Source organism: Sciurus vulgaris (assembly GCF_902686455.1).
Source record: "Sciurus vulgaris genome assembly, chromosome: 5".
NCBI classification, from domain to species: Eukaryota; Metazoa; Chordata; class Mammalia; order Rodentia; family Sciuridae; genus Sciurus; species Sciurus vulgaris.
This window is the reverse complement of record NC_136465.1, coordinates 2,039,530-2,052,560: the sequence shown is the minus strand read 5'-3', so window position 1 is coordinate 2,052,560 and position 13,031 is coordinate 2,039,530. Positions and strand designations below refer to the sequence as shown.

General features: G+C 52.8%; 1 protein-coding gene across 2 annotated transcripts in view; it reads left to right on the top strand.

Moving 5' to 3' along the window:
- Positions 1–13,031, top strand: part of CSMD1 (CUB and Sushi multiple domains 1) — a 290,133-nt gene that overhangs the window by 235,203 nt on the left and 41,899 nt on the right. For both annotated transcript variants that reach the window (XM_079142910.1, XM_079142909.1), the window contains exons 32-33: positions 8,604–8,777; positions 10,058–10,231. In XM_079142910.1, the coding sequence (XP_078999036.1) occupies positions 8,604–8,777; positions 10,058–10,231 (348 nt within the window). The remainder of the gene's footprint in view (positions 1–8,603; positions 8,778–10,057; positions 10,232–13,031) is intronic.

Below are 13,031 nucleotides of genomic sequence, written 5' to 3'. Positions count from 1 at the left end.
GTTGACCCTCTTGGCCCTCAGCAGGCTTTGATCGCTGAGCCTTGGCTCGCTCATGGTGGCTTTACGCTTCCCTAGGTGCTCTGGTCACTTTGGGATGAGCCAGAGGACTGGGAACTTGGAACAGTGAAGTGTGCTCTTCTTTTGAGTTGGGAGAATTTGAAGAAAGAGGCTGAAGGTAAAGTCAGAACCCAGAGAAGATCCAACTCGAGAAGCCTCTCTCTGGCCGGCAGGAGCATCCACTTACCTAGTTACCGCGGTGCCCGAGTTCACTCTGGGTACAGCCACCTCCATGTTTGTTAAGGCATCTTGCCCAATGCACATTATTAACACGATCACGTATCTGAAGTCTTGCTGGGTGGAGTCCTCGGGGTCCTCAGTAGGCCATGGGATGTCCTTGGGTACTTTGAGTCACAGAGCTTCTGAGCTTTTCTGTGCTTTCCTGAATGTTCTAACACGGTTGGTGACAATTGAGTTGCTCTCTCCTTCGGGCCACTGTTGGTGTGTGTTTGATGTTGTTATGAGACAGGTGCTTAGAAGTATTCTTTGGAAATGGTGCTTCTGAACCCCAACTTTTACTCGGACCTTTTATTAAGGATACTAGTTGAAAGATACTAGTTGAAAGAGTGAAAACGATACTAAATGATAAATTCAAAAACTCAAACTTTTATGATAACTAAATACATATGAAGATAATACTACTATAAAATATAGAAAACACATAGCTTTGAATGTATGTGATGAGGACAAAATTATTAAATCATAGCATAAGCAACAACTGGGGTGTCCTGGATTAGATAAGGCTGCCTGTGCAGGGAACTTGCTCCGCTGGCCATGGTGCCCAGTCTCCCCGACCCCTCCCGGTTTCTGGTAGTCCTCATCGGCTCCCTGGGTGCCTCCGAGGGCCACGTGCCTCAGGAATCCAGACCCAGCATTGTGACCCAGGTTCTGCAGAAGCCTAAAGGGGCTGCCCAGGATGGGTGGGCACCTCTGGTGAGGAATCGGAAGGCTGTGAATTTGAGGGATGCTTGGAAAGCTTCTGATCACTAGTTTGAGAGTAAAGTTAGGAGATGATCATTAGCTATTTTCAAGATATCTAAAATGACGTGAAGTGAGAGATGGATAATAAGCCCAAGGCCAGATCTGCAGGTTATTCCAGGGTCAAAGGGCGGAAAAAGCCAAACTGATTAAACACATCTTCCAAGGCCAGGAGCAGAGTTCAGGACATCAGGGAGGCACATTCCTCCTCCGTCAGAACTGCTGCCACAGGCACAGGAAAAGGCTGGCTCTCTGACTCCAGTGGGGGGCCCCCTTCCATATGAGAGTGTTTGCTGTGCTCGCAGACCTACCCAGCGTGCTGTGCAGACTTGTTGCTCTGCACTGAGGGCTGTGCACCTCAGCACCCTGCACTGGGGGTCTGTGCACCCCGGTGCCCTGCACTGAGGGCCGTGTATCCCGGCGCCCTGCACTGAGGGTCTGTGCCCCCCGGCGCCTCGCACTGAGGGTCTGTGCACCCCGGCACTTTGTACTGAGGGTCTGTGCACCCCGGCGCCCTGCACTGAGGGTCTGTGCACCCCAGGGCTCTGCACTGAGGGCCGTGCCCCCTGGCACCCTGCACTGAGGGCTGTGCACCCTGAGCAGTGCCCAGTCTGCCTCTGCTTCCCAGAGTGATGAGGAGCCTGGAAGCTCCTGGGAGCGGCCTTCCCTACGGAGGGTGTTTCGCCCTGAGATGGCGCTCTGTTACAGTGCAGGACGGGCCACACTGCTGGAGCCTGGTGGTGCCTGAGGGTCTCCATCAGGGTGCACGTCCCAGAGTCTTCGGACCGTGCAGCAGGAATGGCTAAGCATGTGAGGGACGGCGCTGTCACGGCTGAGTCCTGTGGATGCTAAGTGCAGGGGAGTTGTGTTCTGGGGCAGGGGTCACTTTCTTGGCCTCACACAAAGGTGCTAACTCTCTGCCGTGCTGGCAGCCTCTGGTGTGCCCTTCATGCCAGATCCTCCGCGGAGGAGGGGTGTGCGTAAACAGCACGATGAGCTCAGGCAACGCATGCCCACGAGCCCCCGGTGCACGCTAGCCAGTTCTCCAGGGTGCTGCTGAATCAAGGTGTCCTTGCTACACCGTGATGGCTTCTCCCAGGGCTCCCACTTACACCTGCCCTGGTGATGCTGCTGATCCCTTGGGCCAGGGAGTAAGCTCTGGGATGCTGGCCTCACGTCTGCTCCACAGGCACCTCTGAGCCACCGGGAGCCCTTGTGGTCCCCACACCTGCCCAGTCTCATCCTGTGCTTGTCCTCCCGTGCAATTTGCCTGAGCCCATCAGCGAGCACAGGAGTGGGAGGGAGGGCGTGCGTGTGAAGTGTGCCCTCCTGGACAGACCACGAACCTGTGACCACATCTGCATCATCAGCCTCTTCAGGCACGATGGCCTGTCACCTCTCCCACCGTGTTGCCTCCGTGGTCTGTCATTGCGAGTTGTCTCGGAGAGTCTGCCATGCAGAGGACATTGTCTTCCTATCAGACGGTGTGGCTGCTATTCAAGGAATTTCATCCCCTGCACTGCAGTGACCTCGAGGAGACGCATTTCATTGTAAATATAATATCATGGTGACATTCACGTGGCTAAAGGAGCTGGGTGACGTGATTCAAAAGAACATTTGAGACATGCTTTTCCATTGCTCTTGGAGAATAAAGTTGGAAGGTATTCTTCAAATGCCTTGCGTTTTTAAGACTTCCAAGTAACAGTGTTTCATAAAACAACTGATAATCATAATGAGTACGTTACCTCAGAAAGATGGTATTAGAGTAGAAAGATCAACCCTCCTACCTCATACAATCCGCAGTGCAAAACATGTGCTGTGAGCCAGCAGGGAAGGGACAAACCCAATGCCAACTTGGCCAGAGGAGAAGTAGTTAAAAAAAAAGAAGCTTCCATCGACACTTGTGGCTCTAATCTATCTACTTAGCTCTCCAGAGCAGGAGCAGCATCTGAAGGTCAACGAGCGAAGGTGTTTCCTTCTGTGGAATCTTTAAGTAGGGGAACCAAGTCCCTTAACGCAAGTTGAGAACGATGGATGTCACGGGATGTGTAAACACGGCAGGCCTCTAGATGGAGGAGGCCAGAGGCTGCTGGAGGGGCATGGGCAGGGACGGCCTGGGAGAGGAGACTGGTGGAGGAGGCTAGAGGAGGTGGGTATCTGGGGGCAAGACTCTGGGTCTGCGTTTTGTTCCTGGTGAGCAGAGCTCTCTGCTTCCTGGTGGCCATGTCCTAAGCTGCTCTCCTCTGCCGTCCCCTCTGCACCCATGTTCTGCCTCATCTCAAGCCTCGGGGTTATGGAGTTGGCTGACCATGGACTGAACCACAAGCCAAAATAAACTTGTCCTCCTCAAAGTTGTCTTGTTAGGACTTTCGGTCACTGACCCAAAGCTGACCGAAACTGTGATACTGCACTTAGAAACAGTCTGAAGGTGGCAAGATGCAAGTAAGAGATCTGTAATGCCCTCTGCTGCATTCAGAGCAAAAGAACAGAAAAAGTGTCAGAAAAGCAGGGTATTTAAAATGGGTATTACAAGGACAGTTTCACCTGTATGACTTGGGTAGATACTTGTCTTTCATATAAGTGGGCAGCACTTCCTTTGGGTTTGTGCAGGGCTGATACACAGGGTAGATTTGAACTGAGGGTCACATAGACACTTGAACGGCATACAAGAGAGGGAAGGAGATCTAGCCTGATGGCATTATTTGCACAGGGCCAGAGGTCTAAAACACAAAATATTTAGGATCTACATAAAAAAAAGGATGAACAGACTAAAATTTTCTGGCAACCCCAGATCATAGATGGTACTAGTTTAAATGTGTCTTCATATCACATATGACCTAAAATAATTGCATGGTCCTGGGTTGTGTTAGACAGATGTTTTAGTCATCGATTTTGCTGCTGTGACTAACAGACCTGATAAGAACAACTTCAGAGGAGGAAGAGTTTATTTGGGGGCTCACATTTTCAGAGGTCTCAATCCATAGACAGCCAGCTCCATTCCTCAGGGCTCTAGATGAGGCAAGACATCATGGCAGAAGAGTGTGGCAGAAGGAAGCAGCTCACAGGGTGATCAGGAAGCAGAGACTACCTACCAGATACAAATATACACCAAAGCCATGGCCCTCATTCCCACCTCCTCCAGCCACACCCTACCCGCCTTCCGTTACCACCCAGTTAATCCCATCGGGGGATTAAGCCACTGATTTGATGAAAGCTCTCCTAACCCAATCATCTATCCTCTGAACCTTCTTGCATTGTCTCACATAAGCTTTTGGAGGAAACTTCACATCCAAACCATAAGGAGAGATTTGATGACCTGCCTGTTGTGGCAGAGGGATTGGACCAGAGCTTGGTGTGGCTGCCCACAGCACTGTGCAGGACAGCCATATCCCCCGAGGGACTTGCTTGGGCACCTCAGCACTGTGACACAGGACACTGCTCAGCATTGCCCTACCAGTGGCTCTTGGAGGAGAACATCTCAGGCATCAGTATTCTGCAGTGTTCCTTTGATATGCTGAGACCTGGAGAAAGGTGTACCTGTGGAAGTTCAATGCCCGGCACACGTGAGTCTGATCCACCTGACGTTTTGTGACCATCTACTAATATGCACGAAGAGTCTATAAATCAGCTGTGGCAGTCACTATCCGATAGGCCTGATCCAGCCAAAGACACGTGCTACCTACAGAATGGCCGCGTTGAGCTCACTGCAGTTCTAATTCTGCTAAGGTGCAGGGTCTTTGTCATGCTGAGAATTCTGTTGTCAGCAAAAAGCCCCAATAATCCCAAAGCAAATACTGAAGTTGAACATTTGGTTTATGGATTTTCTAAAAATAGACTTTGTTCTAATCCCCACACCGATATTTGGCATGTGTTCTGATGGAAACCCACACACCGAGAAGGTGGCCTTGAGCAGGGAGAGCGTGTGGGTGCGTGAGCACGTGGCCTCGCGAGAGAGGAGGGCTCCTACCACGGCTCCTACTGTGGCCCAGGCCCCACTCAAGGCTGCAGCTTCTGTGCCCACCGGGGAGAGCCTGGTCCTGCATGGTTGGCACAGTGTGTTTCTGGGGAGCAGGTGGACCCTAGTCCTCTCCAAACCTGAGCTCATTTCTGAAGCCCCACATCTTCACAGACCCTCCCTTGGTATCCGTGGGAACAAGCACCACCACCCCATGTGAGGCCTGGGCCGAACCTGCGCACACGCGCCCGTTCACTCTCAGCCGCCTCTAGGGGCCTACGGTGCCTGTGAGATGCAGTTCTGTGGAGAAGACCGTTGCATTCTGCTGCTTGGGAAGTGGTGACCATTCAGTTCTCATTTGGCTGTAATTTCTCTCTGGTGTTCGAGCTGCAGGTGGAGAATGTGAGGGATGCAGGCTAACTACTTGTAGGTGGCTCTAACCCGCCTTCCCAGCCTCCAAAGTGCCCTACCTGCCCCTGGTGTGAGGTTAAGGCGAATCCTCTAAAAACACCACCTGTCCTCTGTTGGCATCAGAGGCTGCCTGAGTCAGTCACTCAGAAGGTCACACAAAAGACTAGTGGCCTGACTAGTGCACCATCAAGACCAAGTACTCAAAATGGTGTGGAAAAATGTCATCTGGGTATAAGACACTTTCAATTAAATATGGCTTTGTGGAGCCACACCGTAGAAGGAATGGGAAGAATTCCCACAGGGGTGCCCACTGGAGAGTGGGAGGGACCAAATTCATCCAGAGAACTGGCTCTCGGCACACTCGCTCCACCAGAGAGAAGCGGATGGGAGGACCTCCAGTTCCCAAAGCACCATCTTACCTGAAAACATCTGCATGGTAGAATGGTGGACCCTTCTAGAAATGAGGGCTTAGCAGGGCTGACCTGGGAGACCCCAGAGGTGCTGCCCCCTGGCCCAAGTGCCAACTGAGCTGCACGGGTGTGGAGCATTGGCTTCCCCACTTGTCTCCCAAGTGGGCTTCAGACAGCAGGGTTGCAGAGGGACAGGAGCATGTCCGGCCACCTGCTCTGCTCTGCAGCTCTCCTGTCTCCTCACTGCAGGCCGCAGGGAAGCTCGCTGGTGAAGCTCCTCCCTTCAGCATCCGTCACTCAACGGCCTTGCTTGAAAGATGACTCAGCCTCCATCCATCTTGCTACTGATCTCAGAGCTGTGGTGAAGTAGTTAGTCAGCAGATTTTGTCCTCCTGAACCAACTTTAGAGAAAGTTAAAATAAATTCTCTTCTATTCTAACCAAATTACAGTGAGAGCAAGTTCCAAATGCAGGTAGGGGGAGTCTCTGCGAACGAGATAGTCAGGATGTCACCACATGAGCCTGTGGTGTGTGAGTTTGGAAGCTGAGCAGCCCACAGGGGCTGCCCTGCTGTGAATGTCCCTCGGGTCAGAAAACATTATTCCTCCCCCTAACTGCAGAGAGACTGTGAAGTGTAACCGGAATTTCTGATTTCCATGACTGGAATCTTTTCAGTTGCCCTTACTGGTTTAAAATAGCTCGTCCTTGGACCTGAAAAGCTGCCTCTTTCAGGCAGGTCCCCGGTCCCCTGTGGCTCTGGTCCCTCCCTGCACCTCAGGACGCTGCATGTTCTATCTGCCCATCAGATACTCTCCGTGCTGGTATCTGATGCTTCACTTAATCCCCAGAACCAAGAACATGGCTGGCCCAGGGCAAGTCACTGGATCACCATGAAAGACATGAAGGCTGTCCTGCCCTCTAAGTGCAGATGCCTCCTCCACAGTGAGATAAAAACCTTTTAATATTTTTTAGTTGTCAGTGGACCTTTATTTACTTACTTGTTTATTTATTTATTTATTTACTTACGCGGTGCTGAGGATGGAACCCAGGGCCTCACACAGGCCAGGCGAGTGCTCCACCGTTGAGCCCCAGCCCCAGCCCATGCCTGCCAGCCTTTCAAAGCTGCCTGCCGCCTCAGACTATTTGCGCTCAATAAAAGTTCAGTTACTAAGTTTAAAAGTGAGTGAAAGTGGCCTGTTTGCCCAGATCAGGAAAGACGGCAGAGTGGTGGAACTTTTGTGGATGCCCCTTTTTCAGCATCCCTGGGCCTGGTCCCAAGTTGCCTCCACAGAGTGGTGACAGGCTTCAGAGGTGACCCCAAGTACCCAGCACCACCTAGATTGGCCCCAGGAATCGGGTGGCCGCGCTCTTTGGGGATCCAACTGATATTTTGCTCTGTGTTCTGAGTCGGGTATATGATCCCTCACCTCCGAAGTGGCTGGAACTCTGGCGTAGGGATGAGCTGGTGCTCCTCCCCTGGGCTCCCGGCTGGGGTTGGAACAGTGCTCCGACCCGCCTAGGACAGCGCGCAGGGTGCCTGGGGAGGGGGCGGGCCTTTGCAGCCCGTGTCTGCACCCTAGGTGACGCTTCCTGTCTGGAGCCCATGTGACCTCGCTCACCATGCCACGGTGCTGATAATAGGTTTGATTCGAGCAGAAGAGTGCAGGTCTCTGATCACTGTCCTAAGCAGAAACAGATGAGGATTTAAATTTTTCCCGCAGTGGTGAAGTTAGCCCCACACAGGGTGTGATGGCTCGCGACTCCTCCACGCCGGCTGTTCTCTGACTTCAGGTCCACCTGCTCCGAACTCCACGCAGAGACCTCGGCAGGGCAGGCCCGCCCTGGCCACTGCCTCCCCTCCACCCCACAGGACCGCCTCTCCAGCACAGGCTCTCTCTTGGGTAGAGAAAAGGAGCTTGGTTTTTCCTGTTCTTCCCAGTCCAAAACCCACATGTACAGAAACTTTTCACTTCAGTGACTTTGAATCCTTCCTCTTTTGGTGATTAAATAAGACGCTCTTTCCAAATGTACGTTCAGGAAAGAAAGAGCAGAGGACAAGTTGACGGGAGGAGAAGAAGCCGGAGAACACGCGAGAGTGGCGGTGGAGAAGCCCTGGACTGATGGGGACGGGCAGCCAGGGCTGGACTGGAGCCCCGCCTCCCGGCCTCCCTGACCCCATAGCTCGCTCCTTTTTTGGAGGCTCCTGAAGGACCCACAGGCACTGCGACTGTGCCCTCGGGTCTCCGGGGCCTAGGCCACGCTCAGGCGGCCCTGCACTCCTGTTCCGTGGACCCCAGCCGTCTTCACCTAGATGCTGGCTGGCCTGTGACTCAGATCCAGTTTTGAACAGCACCCACCCTCTGGTTTGCTCTCTTGTTGGAACTTCTCACCCTGTTTTCTGAGCAGAATGTCCTTATATTCTCTTTTCCACCCAACGGGCTGCAAAGCCCTGCTCCTATGGATCACAGTATTTCCTCCCCTTTTGGGTGTGTTTTGAAAGAGAACACGCAAGCGATCTAAAATGCCCTAAGTAAAATTAGTAAGTGGGGAAACCATAATTAGGGAAATAATCATAAATAATTTCATATTAAAAATAGTACTTACTTTATGTCTAATTGCTGGGAAAATGAACAACTTTAAAAGAAAAACTGCCTGAGAGATGATAGCTATGGGGGATCCAATGCTGTGGACTCAATGCTGTCATTGACTTGACAAAAAAAAAAAGGTTGCAACGTAGCTTGTTCACGAAAGACCCATCTCTAAGTCTTCCCTGCGGTTGCTTCTGTTTTTCAGCTGGCCACTGTGGCTCCCCGGACCCCATCGTGAACGGCCACATCAGTGGGGACGGCTCCAGCTACAGGGACACGGTGGTCTACCAGTGCAAGCCTGGCTTCCGGCTGGTGGGCACTTCCGTGAGGATATGCCTGCAGGACCACAAGTGGTCGGGGCAGACCCCCGTCTGCGTCCGTGAGTACAGGCTCTGACCTGCTCCCCGATGCGTCCTTTCCTACACTTTCCCCCACTGTGAGTCGTCCTGCACGCTGTCCTCCTGAGAGCGTCGCCGCTGCCCCCTCAGGGCATGAGTGCCACACTGTGTCTCCCCCGCACCCCTCCCTCCTGTCCACGCGTAAGTCACTCACTAGCTCATTTCCAGGGACAAGGTGTACCGTACCTGCTCCCCCGAACAGGGCTCAGTGCAGGAGGTGGAAATGACCGCCACGTAGGAGTCAGGCCCAAGCCTGGGCTCAGGGCGGCCTCACAGGCCCCCGATGGCCACACCCCTTACGCACTGTGGTGTTCTGTAGTGGCCACGCTTTCTCCAAGAATCCAGAGAATAATAAGCCGTCCTTTGGAAGCAAGAGGCAGAGTGTGATGTAGTGCCATTCTCTAACTCTGCCACACCACGCAGATAGCGACTGCTGGTTTAGAACAAGAATCTTGCTGCAAAGTTCCCTTCAGACCAAAAGTTCTTCTGAGGTATTCTTCGTTCTCCTCAGAGTTAAGCAAACGAGATGCTGTTGCACCTACTCTGTGGTGACAGGTATTACGTGACGGGGCTGTGGAGTGTGCAAAGATCAGCGATAGAAGCTTTACTTAGAAGGAAAACGCTGTCGAGATAAACGGGAAGGCACCAGCTTTGTGGTCTTTCTCTGGAAAGGGCCAGGTATCTCCTTGCCGTGTGTGGCTGTGACGTGGGCTTAAGACGGCTTGCCACATCGCAAAGGACCGCGCGATGCGCTCTGTCGGCGTCAGGAATATCTGTGCAGTTATTTGGCCAGTTTCGTGATATTTAAATTGATACTGGAAAAAATTGACATAGAACACGTAAAGTTTCAAGCAGACCCGTGATATTTCAAAGCAAGAGTTTGACGGTATCACCTGTCACGGAGCAGGGGACAATATTCAAAACTCGTGATTAACACAAGCATCTTTAACAGCTCTTCTCTCTTTTTTTGTCTGTCTTGTTTTGAAATCTCTGCTAGTTTGTCGTGATTCGACTAAGAAATAGCAGCGCCCGTGACAAGGACAGTATGTGGGCAGGGGCTGCTTGTTTTGCAACCTTGTGAGAAAAACCTGCCTCTAAGCTGGGTCTGTGCTCCTCTCCTGAGCCCTTGGGAAGGCAGACTTGCCCATACAGCTGCAGTGGGAGGCCCTGGCCCACATGGCTCTGCTGGCCTGTACTGTCACTGCTGGGTGTCGGCCTTGCCAGCTGTGCTGGACAGTGACACAGACCCCTCTTCCCACAGCCATCACCTGTGGACACCCCGGAAACCCGGCCCACGGGCTCACCAACGGCAGCGAGTTCAACCTGAACGACCTGGTGAACTTCACCTGCAGCACAGGCTACTTGCTGCAGGGCGCGTCCCGGGCCCAGTGTCGGAGCAACGGCCAGTGGAGTAGCCCCTTGCCCACCTGTCGAGGTAGGAAAGCTTCTGGGGAGGTTTGTCCCCAGGGTGTTGTGGGCTGAGTAAAGGGGGTGTTGGAGGTCCCAAGGCAGCACGGACCTCCCTGTGGCCCGTCCCATCGCACAGCTAGATCGCAAGTCACGAGTGCCCAAGATCCTGCCCTTCAAGCCAGAGCGCCCTTCCGACCTCTCTTCCTCATGCATCCGCTCACTCACTTCTGCCTTATGCACTGGCCTTTCTGGGCCTTAAGCTTCTAAGTGTGGATGTATTCATGAAGTTCTCGTTGTTTCTAAGTTTCAGGTATTGATTTTGGGTTCACTTATTTAAAGACGGTCAGACTCCTGGCTAAACTAGGAGCTTGCGAGAATGTTCTGGACTTGGCTTTGGCATGTGTGTCTGCATCTACTCCTCATCCTTAAGATTTTGCTTGCGTTTCTTCCATGGAGACATCTCCCTGGCTGAGTGCAGGGCATGTTGATATGGAGACGAGGCCTTTCATGGTGGTGAAATGACGAGACAGGCAGAGGCTGGAACCTTCATGCTTCCACAAGCGCCCCACTGACGTGCAGGGCTCCCAGGAGCTGTTTGTAGCCAAGACAGCAGGAGACTAGCAGCCCCACTTGACGGTTGCTAGTTGTGTGGGACGCCGGCCTCCTGGCTCAGAGTTCTGGTGCCAGCCTGCAGGGCGATGTTTGGCTTGAGCTCCAAGGCCAAGTGAAGCCACTTAATTCTACCTTGCCCCAAAATGCTGGTATGAGGACCAGAGTGCCTGAGTGTGGCCAGGGCACGACTGAGGCCATGTTCCTAGGCCAACCTGGACCTGGACCTGGGCCGTCACGAGGGCCATCAGGGGAGGCGGAAGCTACGCTCTTGCCCCTCCGGGGCTGGATGAGTACAAGGGATGCAGCCCAGACTCCTTTCGCTAGTGTAGACCAGTGGTGGACCCCCAAACCCTGCCTGGCCTTGACCAGGGCCCAGCACACCACAGGTACAGGGCTGGGACCCTCCAAAGCCAGCTGTCCCTAGGCACAGACTCCTCCCTGTCCTTGGTCCTGTGGTGCCAGGACCCGCAGACCCAGCATGCACTAGCGTCTGAGCAACAGCGCTGCCTTGAAGTCCCCGACCTCCTAGGCAGCTGCTCTCAGGCAGGGCTGGTCCAACCTGTGAGCCCACACACTTTACATCAATTTTCATATGGTAAGTAGTTAAGTTACTTGTAATATGTATTATTTACAATGTATACAATGTTGTGAATGTTATTTTTGTCAGGATAAACTGCCAGCGATTCTTGTTTTCCCATGAAGGTTTTCCTCTTGTGTTATCAACGAGAAAGTAACCTTGTGGTAAAACTTTTCCTTCCGAGATGATTGCACATTCTCATGCAGTTGTTAGAAACAGAGGGTATCCTCTGTGCCCTGATGGCTTTTGCCCAAGGGCAGCACCTTGCTGTAATAGAGTGACAGCTGGACCTGGGTGTCCACGTGGCCATGCATGACCCCTCCACCCAAGGACCCACTGTCCGCCCGGCCTCCTGCCCTCAGTCCTCCTTCCTGGAGCAGGACTGCCCCCCAGGGCTCCTGCACAGTAAGTGGACTCAGGGCCTTTGCCCTGGGTCTGCCTTCTGCCTCCACGGATTCCCTGGAGAGTCCTCAAAGCCCTCACCAGCCGGGAGCTCCGCCCCTTCCCTTTCCCCGCGGCGCTCTCTGGCGTGACCTGCTCATCCCGCCGCCTGCGCAGAGGGAACTCCCTTCCAGCTTTGCTGCTGCAGTTAGCACTGCTGCCAAGGGTCACACGCCGGTCTTCGGCTCTCTGGGAAGAATGCCCATGAGTGCGACTGCCGGGTGGCGTGGCATTTGCCATGTGAGGCCGGGAGAACCCACCCAGGGCTTTCTCAGCGTGGCGGGCGTTCCTGCCAGCGGCGCCTGGTGCCTGGCAATGGCGTTTCCCTGGTCCTTCCAGGCTCGGGGTGTCTGCTTGAGCTCCTGGGGCTGTTCTGACAGCTGCCCAGGGGCACCTTTGTGGCCTAGACCTGTGACCTCCTGATGGCCGATGATCCGGACACCTCACCGTGTGCTCCCTGCCGCCTCTGCATCCCCTTCAGTGAAAGGTCTTTTATGGATCGTGGTTTTGATGCCAAGCTCAGACCCAAAGATGTGTTCCTTTATTTTTTTGAACTGTGCATTTTACATACTTTGAAGTCTGTAACCAATTTTGTGTTTATTTTCATATCAGATATAAGATTTTGATACAGGTCTCCCCCCACCAACTTTTTGTCCATGAAGGTACAAGGGCTATTGCCTTAAATAATTGATAAAAACTACCAGGGATTGCTCCTGTATTTCTACCCCAACATGAGAAGTTTAAATTAAAAATCAAATCTTTAAAGGGTCCATAATAAATTTTCTAAATCCAGATTTTTTTCCTCATTAGCTTTTGTAAAAACCTCGCTTTGAGGTCCTGCGTGATTGTAGCCACTTCCCATCTAAAGATCCACTTTTGATGTGTGAGATTTCTACCTTTTCCACACCTGTGGGTTATTTTTCATATGAATTCTGTCCAGAAAGCACGTGTTTTCACTGTCAGTGTGTCAAATGTCAGTGTGATGGCATGAGTGGGAGTTGGTGGGACCTGGGAAGCACCACTCCCTGGGGACCTTCCTGGACGCCACAGGCTGTGCCCAGCAAGTGCTGTCAGGGCTTCAGGCCTCACGCCAGAAACAAAATCTGTGAGCATAACCTACAGGATGAATCGCACCTGTGCCAGAGGCGATGGCTCTGGAAATACTTCTCATCCTTCCTTCCGTCAGTGAACCTAG